The 17,001-nt window shown below is 42.8% G+C and overlaps 1 protein-coding gene across 7 annotated transcripts in view; it reads right to left on the bottom strand.

Moving 5' to 3' along the window:
• Positions 1-17,001, bottom strand: part of QTGAL (queuosine-tRNA galactosyltransferase) — a 267,594-nt gene that overhangs the window by 4,699 nt on the left and 245,894 nt on the right. For 6 of the 7 annotated variants that reach the window (XM_077327584.1, XM_077327587.1, XM_077327581.1 and 3 more), the window contains 2 exons: positions 7,420-7,488; positions 5,626-5,700 (listed from right to left, as the gene is read on the bottom strand). The exons of the other annotated variant lie outside the window; for it this stretch is intronic. In XM_077327584.1, coding sequence (XP_077183699.1) covers positions 5,626-5,700; positions 7,420-7,488 — 144 coding nt within the window. The remainder of the gene's footprint in view (positions 1-5,625; positions 5,701-7,419; positions 7,489-17,001) is intronic. 7 annotated transcript variants of the gene reach the window in all.

Genomic DNA, 17,001 nt, shown 5'->3' with positions numbered 1-17,001 from the left:
AAACTCTTTCAGTGTAAGACTCCAGCACATACAGCTGTTCCCAGAGATTATGCCTAAAATGGGTTCTCTTTCTTGCATCAATCACATACTGAGCTTCCTGGTTAACATGGCACTTGTGCCTTACCACCTTCAAAGCAGAGATGTAATATGGTTCCTTGCTGCTAAAGCTGACAAATTTGTGAGAAAGCTCATCTCTACACTTCATACTGTATGCAGGTACTTGCACAGAACAGCTGTGCAAGTGACAGAATTCAAATATGAATCCCCCTTTCTGTGGAACACTCTGGCATAGAACCCTGATGTTGATTTTTTTCTCCTTCATATTCCATATTGGCCCTGGAGTTTTGAGGTCCAGATACATGTTTCTTGCTACACTATTATACAACCTCCCTACTTTCTTTACCTCTTGGTGCATTTGGCATTAACTGTTCGTAGATCATCATTTTCATGACCTACCTAGTTTATACCTTTATTCATACCCTATTTAACTTAGCCTTCAGATTCTGAACCAGAATAATAAATGGTCAATAAGTGTTCAGTCAAAATTTGGCTGTGATAATGGAATGCTTAATGTTTCCCTCAAGGAAATATGTTCTTGACTATCTTAATTCAAAGGAAGTATACATGCATAGGCTATGTCCTCATGATCAGGAGCACTGCTTTTGAATATTTATCATCCTAGATAGGGAATATTATACAGCAATATGCTCAATACCTAAAACATTCCCTACAAATGCTTGCCCACCATTCACCAATAACCTCCTCATCCAGCTTTTTTCTGTTCTGAACACTTTCTTATTTTATTTTATTTAATTTTGGGATTTCTTGACCACTTCCCCCCCAAAAAAAGCTCACAATAATAAAAATACACATACAATAAATACAAATACATTAGAATTTCAGTTACATTTAAACATAATTAAATTGACATTAAAACCATTAACCTGTAACCAGTAACCAGCCAAAAGCTTTTTGTGCTGCTAATTATCACTCAGATTGATCTCATTGATTTCGGGGGGTGTACATTTAAGGGGGCCCAGATGACGGTGTTTATGGGCTCCAACCAAATACCTGGCAGAAGAGCTCCATCTTTCAGGCTCCACAGTGAGGCCATCTATCACCAAAGCTAATAACCTATCCACTTTGGTCAATGTGAGTCATCTGAAGCCATCAAATGTTCTCTTCAATGGCAGCCAAGGGGCCTCTAGTTCCTTTACTGTATCAAATGTGTGTGTGTGTGTGGGGGGGTAGGTTTTGGTGGAGCATTGAGATTTTATCCACAGAATAGTTCGCAAAAGCCTCGTAGCTAATTTCCAGTTGACTATTATTTGAATGCTCTTCCTCGAGGGCAGTAAATGACTGAATAACCCTAAACAACTGTGCCAGGCGTGAGCTAACAGATGCAATGGATGTCGCATTAAACTCACATTTAGCAACCTTCACTGCCATCTCATAGGCTCTCATAAGAGTCCTATAAGATTTCTCAAAGCCTCTTTGCAAGTCTTTCTCCGTACTCACTCAAGCCACCTCAGTTCCTGTTTCTTCTCATGTAGCTCCACAATATACCAGGGAGCCCGTTTAAGCTGGGACTGGAGAGGGCATTGGGGAGTGAACTTGTCAATGGCGGCCAGCATCCAGTTATTCCAGTCACTGACCAAATCATCTAATGAGTCATTGTGAGGCCCTGGCTCAGAGGCACAGCATCTGCTTGGCATGCAGAAGAGCCTAGGTTCTATCCCAGGAACTCCAGTTAAAGAATCAGGTCACAGCTGATGTGAAAGACTTCTGCCTGAGACCCTGGTCAGCCGCTGCAAGTCTGAGTCAGCAGTACGGACCTTGACGGACCAATGGTCTGGCTCAGTATAAGGCAGCTTCATTTGCCTAAAGCATTTCCTAACGTTAAAGTACATTCCCAAAGATTTCCAAACTTCAAGGGAGCTAGTGAGCACTTTCTGCTTTCTGGCAATTCTAAATATCTGAACATGGTAATCATGTTGGCCCGCAACATGCCTTTCTCCAAACCAAACATCCTAAATTGACTTTTGCTTGTATTCCTATTGCTTATCTTGCACTCCTGCTGCTGCTTTTATAGCTCTCTGAATTCTGTCTACATGGTCAACATCCTGTGATTCCTACAACGGGACACAGCACTGCAAATACCTGTCCTTAGCAAAACAATGCCTTTGTTTAGCCTTCTCCTGGATAGGATGTTGATATGTAAAGCCCCAGTGGCCTTTATGTCACAACATCAGAGGACTGACTTTGATTTCCTGCTTTTCATTCCATCAGGTCTGCCTGTGGGGTATTTCTCTCCTCCGCCTCCCCCTTCCCCACTCTAAGCACTGGCTGTCATCAGTGTTCTGCAGGTTTAATACAATGCCTCCCTGATAATCACCTCTGTCCTCTTCAGGACTGCAGCAGAGACTGGAGGGGGTGGGGAGCTCATAGCTGAGGGAAATGAAAAACAAACCTACCAGGCTGCTGTGTATTTAATCTCCTCTTTCACATGTGGCCTGTACAGAAAAGAAAGTTCAAGGGGCCCAGAAATACATGAGCCTGAATCTACAGATTTAGCCTGAGTCTGCAAAATATCACCACAGAGTAACAAAAGTTCAGCTCCTCTAAGCAAGTTTTAACCAGTTTAGAAACACTTCCTCTGCCAGGATAAAAACTTGCCCACAGTTGGTTTCTTGTGGTGGGGGAAGGCTGCTAGAAGAGAAGCTGGGTGTTCAAAGGTGACACAAAACTAGCAAAGCCTGTCTGTTTCATGCAAAGTCAGGAAAGAGAACAGCATTTTAAGTAGGGTTGCCAGCTCTGGATTGGGAAACACCTGGAGACTGTGCGGATGGAGTTGGGATGGGTAGGATCTGGGGTGGAGAGGGTCTCCATGGAGTACAGTGCTATGGAGTCCACCCTCCAAAGCAGCCATTCCCCACCCCCACCCCCAACGGAACGGTCTCTTTGATTCCAGGGGATCTCCAGGTCCATAATTTCAAGTGGGCAAGTCATGCTGCTACTCCTGAGCTGCTTTCTCTGTTCCTTAAACTGATTGACTACAGGCATAAAATACAAAGAGTAACTCTGTGACTTCTGGAGGTGTAAAAATGTGATTGATTAGCTCCTTGAATTTTTGTGTCCTTTCTCAACTGGCCTATGTTAATCTCTAAGGCAAGTTATCGATGTTTGTTCTAATTCACATTCTCGATAAAATATGCCCTGAGCAGCTTACAGGAAAGCATATACGAATAAATATACAAAATGTCAACCAAACAGTACTATGAAATTGCCACCCAGATTGCCAGCACAACGTTCTGCAGTTCCAGAGAGAAAGCATAAGCTGCTTTATGCTAGGACTAGACTAGATGGCTGATGAGACCTTTTATCTTCTGACATTACAAGGACAAAGCAGATGCTGAAACAATATCAGCAGAACAGGATCCATAACTGAGAATTAAATTTTATGTATCTGATAAATAGATGTAGTCCTCCCCTGACCCCCCAGTATCACTAAAATTTGAAGGATCTCTTCCCTCAAGAAGATCCAGCTGTTCAAAAGGAGTCAGTTTGATGTTCTGGGATCTTTTTAAACAGGAGAAAATCTCTAACACAGACAGAATAAATACTTAAGAATCCTATTCCCAGCCATTCTAAAGCACACAAGTTGTTATCCTTTCCTATTTTGAAAATCTGAAGCAGTCATGCTTTCAATTTACTGTGCAGATATGCTGCCCTGGGAACTCTACCAACCAATGGATATATTATGAAAAACTTCATCATACACAGCAGCTAACAAAAAGACAACATCAGTACTTTGATTAATTCCCCAGTGGCTGCAGTGAGATGCCCTGAGGCAATGGCAGGCTTGCTTTAAAGCTCTTTAGTGGACTCTTGTAGCCCAGCCAAATCATTACTTACATGTCAGATTTATGTCATGGAGTTTATGATTGGTAGATGCTGCAGCAAACACAGAATCCAAAAGGGCTTCCTCTTAGAGTAACAGCTCATTGTCAGTCCTCACATCTGTGGTTGTATAAAATAGCCAGGCTTCTCAAGAACCTGGGGGCAAACATCCTAGCTTTCTGAGGCTACCTGAATGTTGTTCATGTCTGCTCCAAGGGCCAAAGCAGGGCCCATTCAAAGTGTGAGAGCATTTCTATGGCCCATAAGTAAGTTCCATCAACTAGCTCTTGTTACACAAGAAAGCTCTGAGACTCTCAATAAGGCCCCCTTACTGAAAAGAGCCCTGACTCATTTAACTGCTTCTTTTATGCACGCATCATGAACTGATCAGGGCAATTTTAGCTGCAGTTAAGAATTTACTGACGTGGGTGTATTTGAGATGACAGATTCTTAGCTGTAATTTAAAGCGTTAGCATTGTTCCTTGGCCATGTATTAAGCACTGCTCTAATAGAACGCAGACTGCACTGGTTCGTGAGGAAGTCTCAGCCACACAAAATAACAGATTCAGAATCAAAGGGTTGGAAGGGGCCATACAGGCCCTCTAGCCCAACCCTCTGCTCACTGCCTGAAGTCAGATCACACAAGGATCCAGAAACCGTCATCTTGTTTTTGTCATCTGAAAGATATAAAGAACAGCCAGGCAGGGACAGTTCACTGTGTGAGTAGATCAAACAGGTGCCCTGAATGTGGCCACATTTCCCTTGCCATTTCCTAGATGTGCCCCATGTACTGCCAGTGCTCATATGCAAGAGTAGGAGACAAAGATGTTGTGTTTTAAACAGCTTGTATCTCTAAATGGTTCTCAGCCTGTTTATCCCCCTCTCCTATTCCCAGCTATAATCACTGCCCCATGCTAGCTTCTCAGGTACAGAGACGTGGAGGTCAGAAAGCAGGCTAGAGACAGCAGCTTTTTTAAAAACGCAAAGTCTAGCTGCCCAGGACCTAAGTGGTGGCATGAAGTTAAGCCTCTTCCCATCAGTGCTGCTTGGACCCAGAGCCCTTTCTTACAGGCCCTGCAGAGCAGGACTTAAACCAGTTCCTGAGGGCTTGTCAGATGGAGCTATTCCACCAGGCCCATGGTCAAGGTCTAAAATAACACCCATCAATAAAGGCTGGCCTCACCACTACCCCCCCCCCAAAAAAAAAAAAAACTGCCTGGGACTTTTAATTGGGGATATTACTAATATTGTAAATGTTTAAATGGCTTTTAATATTGTTACCCACCCTGGAAGGGTGGGATAAAATAAAAATGTATTATTATATTTCTCAGGGGGGGTGGGCAAGGTTGAAGAGAAATCCGTTGCATCCCTGTTGCCACTGCCTGAATCCAGAAGCATCTGCCCTGGGCTGTAGTGCCAGTAGCAAAAAAAGGGGAGGAGTCTCCACCTCCCTTTGCCACCGGGGCACAAGGTTCACTCCCCCAGTCTACGTGGCCACCACTGTCCGGCACCTTGCCAAGGCAGCCAAGTAGCACCACAGCAAGTTGACTACCATCTTGATCTTCAATGCTGCCATTTAATCTTCCAAAATAAGGGGGGGGGGGGAAACCTGACCTGAGTTGTGACTAGGTAAGATATGCCCTAAAAAGTACCTTAAAACATACAAATGAAACACACTATTTTCTTGCTGTAGATTCTGTGAAGGTGGAATCAGATTATACTCACCAATTTAACACAAATAATAAAAGGTGGTGAAGCATCTCTGAAATGGATGATGGGTATTCTGGGCTTGGGGGTTTCCTGCAAGAAGACCAGCAACATTCTTTGTAAGCTTGTACTCTAAGGTTGTAGATTGGAGTCCAATCAAGAAAACTGTATATTAAACTATTTACAGCACATCTTTCTTCCTCCCCACAAATATGGTTTCTTAGCAGTCTTGGCATCTGTGGCTGCACATTCAGCTGTGTGCTTCAATGTGGTGAGTGCTGATGTATGTTTATGGCTCTTCTTCAGTCACTTACATGCAACAATTTAATTTTTGCTCTCTTTGGTCCAGTCTTTGCTGGAACTGAATGGAAATGCCACCACTTCCGGAAATGCCACTTGAGAGCAAGGGCCACAGACTCCCACACAGAGCAGGAGATATAAATTATACCCCCGTAGGTTCCCCACTTCCCTTAAAATGTTGTTTTGGCCTCTGCATAGAATGAAAAAGAAATCTTTGTCCCTCTTAAGTGAGTAACAAAATTCCCACTGACGTCAGCATGGGTAGGATCCAGCCCCAGAGGCATCATCCTTTTTCTTTTTTTACTGGCATAATTTATGTACATAGGAGAAGCTAATTCACAAAACCCCACACCATTTTTATTTTCCCTCTCCTACTGTATTAATTTTACAAGCTCTCATTCAAGATCTTTGTTGTGCAGGAGTAGGAGAGTTGAATTTCCTGGTAGGAAAAGTTCTGTTTGGAAATGCCATTTCATTCCCTCTTTCTAGTTCATATTTCTAAGCAATCTTTATGAAAAGAGTATTTGCCATTATGAGCAGTTTATTCTCATCTGCCTGTTTATTCCCACCCAAAATGACAGCCATTCATAAGGAGACAGAAGAGTGCCAACTAGTGCACAGGAATGGGGCATGGCTTGCTGTCCTACTTGGGACTACTCATTTGGTCACAATCCAAAAACTCAGTGTCATTGTGGGGCTCTTTATTGCACATCGAACCAGTTTCCTTACTGCAAAGACCAAACATCCATGGGCATTAATGCTCTTCCTGCTGCCAAAACACAGTGTGAAATCTACTCCATTGGTGCCCAAATGCTCAATCTGGCACTCTCGCATGGAATGTCCTTGGCCTATACCCACCCAGAATTCTAGTGCCTTTTTAATGAACACACAAAAATCCAGGAATTGTCTAGCCCTTGAAATTCAAAAGACAAACTTGGGGGGGAAAACATGGACAGCTCCTGGTAAGTTAAGGAATGGGCTTATTTTAGGTCTTTTGGTACTTCTTTTAAAGATATAGAAGCTAAAATCACTGGACTGAAGATATCATACTTTGGCCACATTATGAGAAGGCAACACTCACAGGAAAAGATGATATTAAAGGCAGCAGGAAAATAGGAAGACCCAACATGAGATGGATTGACTGGAACAAAGAAACCACAGCCCTCGGTTTGCAAGAGCTGAGCAAGGCTGTAATTTGACAAAATTTTAGACACACAGCCGAGATGGGATTTCTCCATTCCTTAGTGATTATAAACTTCCTTACACATCCCAGTCTCTCTTACTCCAGGAGCTAAGACAATACCAAATTCAATAGTAATTTCAAATTTTTCAATCCAAATGGAGCAACTATAGTTGGCATATTCCAACATGTTTCCTGGTTACAAAATTTAGCATTCTTCTACCTAGAATCTGCCACTTCTCTCACAGTCAACCTCACTAAATTCAGGTGGTCAACTAGTGCTTCAGAAATAGCATTTCAGATAGTTCTGTTTCACGCATGTTATTGCCTACCTTAGAGTCTTCATAAGTATAAAATCCTTTTGTGATTTTTTTTTGGTCTACATCACAAAATGCAGTCACCTAAGGAAGGCAGAAAGAAAAGTATTAGTGAAGTGACTGAAAAACTGCTGTCTGTTGACTGCATTGAAACTATTAGGCTGATTTTATTATCAACATTAAACCTTCATTGAATGGAATCTCTCTCTTTGTGTATGGGTACATATACTAGCAGGCTGTTCTAAAAGTAGCACTAATCAGTGATTTCAGAACAGGGACTATGAATCTCAAGAGGCTGATAACTGAAGGCACTCTGAAAAGTACACACATGAACATTTCTCTAGATTTTTGTTATTATAATTAAGTTTCTGACCTAGCTCTTTATGTGCAGATGCCAAGTCAGACTGAAAAGGTAACATATAATGCTATACAAATCAAGGCTGCAGCAGATAGGAACACTTCAATTTAGATATTTATGGCGTGTCCCTTTTGCAGGCCCTGTGGAATTGTTGGAAACTAATTGAAAGAGAGGCAGAAAGCTACTTTTAAGTGCTTGGAAATTTACCAAAACTGGGTCTACAAGAAGGCCGCGCATTAATTTCCTGCTTCATCCTAGAAAAGTCAGAATGGGTAAGATGGAGTGTGACCAAACTATTTTCAAGGTGCATTCTGAAAAGAGTGTAAAACTAGAAATCCACTGATGGCATTTGGCAAGGCTGAACCCATAAATGCTACATTAACAAGCAAGAATGAGCTGCACCAAGCAAAGCTGCTTGCACCCTGTCTGGTCCTGGAACACCTGGCTACATTGAGCTGATTTTTAACACCACTGTCAATAAGAGAAATGCTGAACTTGGCAGTTTAAAAGCATTACCTTATTTAGCAACTTTTCAAACAGCCCAGAGAAATTTAGGGAAGTGTACTGCACAGGTAGGAACTCAGAAGTGGAGCACACACACAAACACCCCCCATCTGGCACAGTTGTGCAGGGCCTGGAAGACAAAGCTCTTCCACTAAGCTTTTGTTTGGCACCACCCTGAGCTGGCTGGCTGGGTGGGCAGTGTATAAATCAATCAAACGAACAAATAAATAAATAAAATCTGCTATAAGAGATGGTCTAAACATCTTTTTCTATGTTAAGGCTATCTTGGTGCAGGAATCACAATTCTGGGGTTTCGATGGCACACCAACTGGCCTATGGAGTATCATACTATGCAAAATTACACAAAGCTCAGTGTTAACTGGTTAGGAGTGCAGCTGCAATTTGCTTGTTTACAGCATCAATACACACACTGGCATATGTCCACCTGAATACAGCAAATGAACTGCAGTTCTTGTATGAAACATGTAAAGAAGAGAGCTCAGCTGGAAATACAGTTTGGGTGCGACAGAGTTTTACAAGTGTACTTCTTCACGGGACAATTCCCTGAGTGTGGTGGGTCCATATTTTATATATCCTGTTAATTACTGCAGAAATCAATAATCCCATGGATATTTCACTGACCGCTGATAGTCAAGGATGGAAGATTCCGCATGGGCAAAAGGAAGTATTTCTTCACACAGAATATAGCTAATTTGTGGGGTTTGCTGCCAAACTGAAGAGCTTTAAAAGGGAAGTGGACAAACTGATGGATGCCTGGCCTATCAATGACTACTAATCTTGAGGCATAGCTACTTCCTCCAATACTCCAGGTCATATATGCCTCTTGATATCAGTTGCTGGGGAACACAGGCAGGATGCTGCTGCTGCAATCTTCCTGTTTGCTAGCTTCCTTCCTAGATGTAGCAGGTTGGCCACTGTATGAACAGAATGCTCAACGCGATGTCCCTATTGTATGATCCAGTACCAATCTATTCTTATGTTCTTAAAATATGAAAACTCAAAATAGCTGTGTTTTGAGATCCACAACTTCTCCAGTGCTTGAAGAATGAGAAGAGATAGCTTGGTGAGCCAGATCACATTAATTTACAAGGACAGAGATACTCCAATCAAAACCCATCAGAGCTGGCACTTGATTCAAGGCCTCAAAGATCTAATTAAAATCACAGCATGGATATCTACATAATCATGTGGCCCTCTGAATGTCTCTGGAATCCCATTATGAGAATCACAACGTAATTTACCATAGGCCAGGAGGAACAGGAGACAATGGCTGCTCCTGACCACATGGCCAGGCAATTGGAAGGTGGTTGCCAGCAGATATTCAAACAGACAACCTCCCATGTCAGCAGGTGAGCAGGGCACTAAGCATGGGAGTCCAAGGTAGGTATGATGCAGGGGCTACATCAGAGTCTTGCAAGCAGATTTAAGCAGCTCCCCAGGAGCACTTCCCACCCTTCCTCCTTTCTTTTCATTTTATTATAATATGCAGTTTTAAAGGTTGTATCTTGTCACAGATTGGGTGGTTCAGGCATTGGGACCGATCATTTTGGGGAAGAAGGATCTGCATGCCTACCTTCCCAATTTGAAGGCTCTCTTAAAGGGTCTTAAAGGGTGCTGAGCCATTATGTGGTATGCCCAGCTCAGGGGGGTTTGTGGGCTCACCACCAGCTGGCATGGGGAACCACTCAGCATCACCCACCCATGTGGTAACCACAGTTCTTGCCACTCCGTGGTTTCACTCCCCACTCCTCATCGGGTGGCAGGCAGGTCGTCTGATGCTATGATCCGTCCCCATGCTATACCAGTGCTCCTGGATCTGTAATCAATCTGTGGGCATTTCCATCAAAGTGTTGCTCTGTTTTTTCTCCTCTGTATGTTCTCTCCCTATTAGGCCCTGGGCCTGTAATATTCTGCAGAAAAAAAATGTATCAACACAACAAAATTGTCCTTTTCATAAGTATAAATGTCTAAAAATGGGACTTCTGTGCATAATTTTCATGCCTCTTCTTTCTACAATAAAGCTTTTTCAGCATACCGCAAAAACAGACTTGAGATAGGCATTTCCCACACTAACCAATATCTGCATGGGTGGCCTAGTCTTAATTGCTTATTTTTGTGCCATCACTATTTACCTTTTAATTTTACAAAAAAGAAACACCCAAGAATAAGAGGTATACCTCCAAAAGCTGGAGAGAGAATTTATGAGTAATTGTTTATGAAAGAAACCAAACTCTGGGTACGAGGCTTACATGAACTGCTTACTTTAGAATATCAAGATTAAGTTATATCCTTTATTTATTTCCCTCACATCAATAGGCCTGGTCTCTTAGCAAGATTGTGTGAAGCACTGTATGGTGTGGGGGGGTGGGGGGGAATGAGGGGCAACAGCTCATTTAACTAAAAACTGGAGAAATACTTTGGAAAATATCACCAGTTATCTTAGTTACGTATATACCACTGAACTTACTGATGGATGTCCTGAAAAAGAAGCATATTGAAAAAAATTTATCTCAACATAAGTTAATGAAGGAAGACCTCCACGTTAGGAGAAACCAGAAAACCAAAGACAGGAGCATGAGAACGTAAAACAAGATTACATTTAGGAACGACAGTGTAAACAATGAGGTATCTGGGAAATTACGGGCTATTTTGCATTCACTGTTTATTTAAAATGAAAAGTACAAGTGAGACAAACACATGCTTGTACTGCCTTTTGAAAGCTAAGCTGGGATGCAGCTCCATGCTGGACTGAGAAAGGGAAAATATAGCATCTCTTTATGGCATGACAGCCTTGTTCTTTTAATCAAGGTGGTAGAATGCTGTATCTTTACAGGAAACAGTGACTATTTCAGGAGGTTATTTGTACAATCAGACTGGGTGTTAATCCAGTTGTACTTCAGGATTAGCAGTGGCTGTTGGCTGTGTTAGAGCCCCTTCCGACCTTCAGTCCTATTAACTGGAGGTTTTGGGGATTGAATCAAAACTGCCAAATCTTGACCAGTTGCTATGTTCTGGAGGAAGATAAAGCTTCACCACTAGGTAGGAGAAAGAATAGGAACAAGGTGCAAAGTAGAGACTTTATTCATTCTTTTAGATCCTGACGTGTTTCGTTATATGCTTCATCAGGGAATCTTACATAAAAACTTCTCTGACTCCTGCCTTGAGCAAATGAATTTTGTGAATGAAACCAGACAGTACCTCAATAAATGTGGGGGACTGTATCACATGTTCAGCTGTATATTAAAGTGAACAGATCGTACCCACCAAAAGGTGGGATGCAGCGTTGCCCCCCCGCCCCCCCCCCAGCGGGAGAGAATGCCCCCCCCCCAAAAAATTGGAAAACGCTGCCGGACATCTGGAGAATGCCGTGGGACACGGGGCAGATGCCCCAAAGGCGAGATTGTCCCGGAAAAGGCGGGATGTCTGGCCACCTTACTGTATACGCACTAACTGTAACATAAGAATCACTGAATGCACACACAAAGATCAATCGTATATATTATAGACGGAATGTATGTGCATTCGCTGTAAATTGGGGAAACTAAGTACAGCAGTTTTCCAATGCTTTCAGCATGCACTATATTTGTTCCTTTATGCAAACTCTGAATGTGTCTGAAAAGATGCAAGCTATCTCCTGGCCAGGAAAAAAAGAAAAAAAATTATGGACTTGCACATTCCCAGATGTACAATCTATGTTGCTGTAGCAACATCATGAGTTCAGCTAAAACTGGACTTATTTTGTACTTGACTCATTAAAACTGTTTGCACTGGATCAATAAGAGAATAAGCTCAAAAAAGTAAACCTGACATTCACACTGTTGAGGCTCGCCTGACAAGTATAAAGTAGACAAAGTAGATCCTCTAAGCCTCCTGTAAAAGTTTTTGTTTCTGTCTACAGCTGCAAGCTCGAGGTGAATCGGATGTTTTTTAAACAAAAAGGTCTGTTCAGTTTCACTCTTGCAGAAATGCTACCACTGTGCCCTGTCAATCCTTTGAATCTGTGAAAGGTACAGCTAGGAAACAGGGCTTCTTTAAAAGTATTCTGCCTGAATGAATGTTAATACTGCTGGTTTAACAAAAGGGAGGTCCCTGAAAGGTTGCTGATTTTCTAGCAAAATCCATACATTTTGAAATCTTCCCCAAACTCCCTCAGCCCAAAAATACTTGAAAAGAAAACAAACTACCAACAAGGATCAATTGTGACCAAACTTCAGAGTACATCTGCTACAGGCGAAGGCCAAAGAACAGACCCTTTTGACTCCAGTTTAGTCTGCTGAACTGAGAAGCAAGCACCATACTAGATTTGATGGAAGGAATACAGGTAATAATTTATTTATCATTGGATTTCTAGTCCGCCCTTCGCTGAAGGTTCGGGGCAGATTACAAGATTTTAAAATCAGTTTTACATCTATATTTAAAAACTAGTTTCCGAACACTGTATCCTTTAGCAAGAAAAGAGCTAAAAGAAAAAGGGGAGGGGCAATAGATGAAATGTGGCACAGAGTGGTAAGGCAGGGGAGGGGCAATAGATGAAATGTGGCACAGAGTGGTAAGGCAGCAGACATGCAGTCTGAAAGCTCTGCCCATGAGGCTGGGAGTTCAATCCCAGCAGTCGGCTCAAGGTTAACTCAGCCTTCCATCCTTCCGAGGTCGGTAATATGAGTACCCAGCTTGCTGGGAGGTAAACGGTAATGATTGGGGAAGGCACTGGTAAACCACCCCGTATTGAGTCTGTCATGAAAACACTAGAGGGCGTCACCCCAATGGTCAGACATGACTTGGTGCTTGCACAGGGGATACCTTTACCTTTAATAGATGAAATATAATCTTCAGATGTAAATTAATGTGGTAAACTTGGACAAGGAGACCAGCAATTTTCAGATGTTATTTTGAGGCCTCAGCCTCAGGCCTGGCAGGACAATTCTGTTTTACACGCCCTCCGTTTTGAAGACCTCAGGCTCTACTGTTCTATTCATAGTGTCCCACAACCTCCTGCTGCTTTCACATACATACACACACATGAGATCTAATTGTTCTCCTGTACTAGATTGCTGAACAAATAAAAATAAAATGGATTTAATGAACAGAATTCTTCAGATCCCTATTAGCTGAAACTGAATTTTAAAAAATTACTTAAATCCCACTATGGCTAATTCCGCACAGGGAAGATGCCCTGACATACCACTCGTCCGGAGGCAGAGAAAAATCCTACCTACACATGACATCAACTTTGACACCCAGAAGCCATGGGGCAATGGAACACGGATATCTTTGGATTTCTGGTAGGCAGCCAGGGCGCTAACAGAGTTCCAGTGGGAATAATTTATTGGTCAATTACTTCTTTTTTTTACTGCTAATCAAGACAGATAAAATCAACTCAATTTATAACAGATGCAGTAAATTAATACACTGTGCATAAAGAGTAATCTGATGGGAAAAGAGGATTTCCATCTGTTGCAACTATTGAGGCTGAATGGCCTGCAGCAGGATTAGCAAAGGGTCTCTGGGGTCTGGCTATTTGTTCAGTTGGGCATTTATATTTTCGGGGCCAGCAGTCAGGATGGCAAATGGAGAGTTGGTGTCGTTCTTGAACAAACACCTAAATGTGAAATCAGACCACTGCAATCAGTATTCCATAATAACAAGAGGTGGATAATACTTTAGGAAACACCCAGTGTAAGGCTGTGTGTGTTAAACAAGACAAACCTGATCTTTTTCATTCATTAAGTTTCAGGTTTTGGTTTTCTTTGTCATCTCCACAATAACAATGGCAGCCTTTCATCACTGTTCTCTGGTCTGTGGTACTCACAAGTCATGAAATACTCAGGTATCAAATGCTTAACTCTATTTAAGTCCACAGCATTCTGCCTCTGTGTGTATGGTGAAGATACAAACCTGTTTCGATGAATGATATGCAGTTTTATTTTGTTTTTTGAACTCCTGCCAAACAAGAAGATGTCCAGACCTAGTTTATCAGCTTCAGGCCAGAATGTTCCAAACCTGGCTCTGTGCTAGTGTGGATATCATATGTGGGGCTACAAAAGAACCACAATGATGACACATGCATTCATTTCAAAACTAGGAAAATAGCCACTTTTATTTATTTATTTATTTATTTATTTATTATGTGATTTATTGGCTTCCACTCTTGGCCAGGCTGGCTTATGGAGGCTTACAATCATGATAAAATTACAAGAGACCAACCCCAGTTTAAAACCCACAATATAACCCCTGTAAATTAACCAAGATCGTGGCAACCACCTAACAGTTGTTCCAAGATGGATACTGGACCGTGTGTTACAGAAAGAGGATGGACAGATATAGATGGAAGTCATCCAGAAAAGTGAGGAGGGGACCCGACCAGGTTCAAAGCCCTAGCACCCACCAAATGCCTGGTGGAAGATCTCCATTTTGCAGGCCCTACAGAATTGTATCAGTTTTTGTCAGGGCCCTCAGTTCATCCAGGAACTCATTCTACCAGGTAGGGGCTAGGATTGAAAAGGCCCCGGCCTGGTTGAGGCCAGGCGTACTTCACGAGGGCTGAGGATAACCAGTTTGTTATAGTACCCACAGAGCGAAACAGCCTGCAAGGGGCATAGGAAGATAAGCAGTCCTTCTGGTATGTAAGGCCCAGGCTTGAAAGTCAGTATGAAAATCTTGAACTTGATCTGGAACAGGACCAATAACCAATGCAGCTACCTCAGAACTGGCTGGATGTGGGCTCTCCAAGATGTTCCTGTGGTGATGCTAACAGCTACATTCTGCACCAGCTGAAGCTTCCAGATCAAGCTCAGGGACAGGTACGCATACAGAGAGGTACTGAAGACTAGTCTGCAGGTGACCATCACATGGATCAATGTAGCCAGGTGTTCCAGGACCAGACAGGGTGCAAGCAGCTTTGCTTGGTGCAGATGGAAGAATGGCAATTTGGCCACTCTGACGATCTGCGCCTCCATAGACAAGGAAGCACCAAGTTCCTGGCTGAGGGCAAGATCTCTGATTGCACCCCATCCAGGCATGGGAGACGTGCTGCCTGATCTGATCCTTTACGACCCAGCCACAGGACATCCATCTTGGAAGAGTTGAGTTTCAGGGGTTGCTGCTTGAGCCAAACTGTCACTGTTTCCAAACATCTGGTAAATGTTTCTGGGGGAGGAAGGGAGTCAGGCTAGCCATTCATTGGGAGAAAGAGCTGGATGTCATCAGCATATTGTTGACAGCCCAGCCCATAACTCTGGATCAGCTGGGCCAGAGGGCGCATAAAGATGTTAAATAATGTGGGGAGAGAATCATGCCCCGTTGCATTCTGCACAGGAGTTGATAAGGGTGCAACATATCCTCCCCAACAGCTACCAGCTCTGTCCAGCTCTGGAGAAAAAAGATCTGAAGGCTGCTCTGCAAATCCCGGTCCAGGCAAGGTGGTGAGCTAACAGCTCGTGGTCAGCCCCGTCAAATGCAGCTGACAGATTGAATATCACGAGGATAGCTGACCCATCCAGCTGATGCCGGAGGTTTTTACCCGCAAACAGCCATGTCCTAGAATTCTGCAGCCAGAACAGAATACAGAAAGAAAACTCTGGCATGTTCATATGCTTATGGATCACCCTCAAGGCTGTCCCAAAGCCATTTCTTGGGGTGGTGGAAGAGGTGCTTGATGGAAGTTTCTTTTCAGTCTGGAGACCGTATTCAGGTTTGGGAGTGGTGGAGAGGAGGTAGTGTCAGAAAGGGAAACACAGGAATGGGATCGGTGGGGGCAAGGAAGGGACAGGGTTTGGGATCACTGGTATGTGCAGTGTTACTGGAAATCAAGAGGAGAAGAGCAGTTTGTCTAGCAACAACAAGAAACATGCTTGAATCCCCCTCTGTGGAAGTATCTTCCAGTCATCATCTTCTTCCTCTGATGCAAGCTGGCCCCTTGTGGAAGTTCAGAGAAAGCTAGAAGTATGGCGAACAGTCAAGCCAGTGTTGAAAGGAGAAAGAATCTTGTGCAAGCAAATTTAGGAATATTGAGTCTGAAACTGCAAGACACTCAAGTAGAAACATCAGGCAAGCCAGTGAAGTCTAAAAGGAAACAGAAGCCAGATTGCAGTGGGTGAAAACATAAGTAGGATGAGAGCAGTGGAAACCAGAATGCTCATGGAGTTTGGAGGCAAAGGGCAGAAGAAAAGCTGAACAGTGGCTGGAGAGGGAGGCTAGGTCAAGAGATGGCTTCTGAGAATGGGGAAACCCGTGATGTGTTTGATTCAAGCAAAAAAGGAGTCAGAGGAAAGGAGAAGGTTAGTTATGTGACGAAGAGAGGGAGGAATAATCTGAACATGCAGCTGAACAAGGCAGTAATGAGAAGGAAGAATGAAAGGTGCCTGTCCAACTTTGAATGTTCCTGCACACAAAAGCAAAACACTCAAAGACATACAAAAGAAAAACCAAAAACTGAAAACCTCACAAGGCAAGGGAAAATAAAATGTACTCTCTTTCTCTTGGTATAAATTGAAAACCTTGCTATAAATTGAAAACCTCACAAGGCAAGGGAAAATAAATTATACCCTCTCTCTCTGTTTTCAGAGAGCTTATTTTTAAGAGAAAGAAGCATTACAAAATATAATCCTCCATCTGTAGTCTGAATTAAAACAGTGTGATCTACTACTTCAAGCCTCAGCTCCTCTATTTTCTTGCATAAGTACATTAGGCCTCCGGTGAGACTTTTGGGATGGCTT

The sequence above is a fragment of the Paroedura picta genome, chromosome 3 (genome assembly GCF_049243985.1).
Source record: "Paroedura picta isolate Pp20150507F chromosome 3, Ppicta_v3.0, whole genome shotgun sequence".
Lineage (NCBI taxonomy): Eukaryota > Metazoa > Chordata > Lepidosauria > Squamata > Gekkonidae > Paroedura > Paroedura picta.
This window is presented reverse-complemented; position numbering and strand designations above follow the sequence as displayed.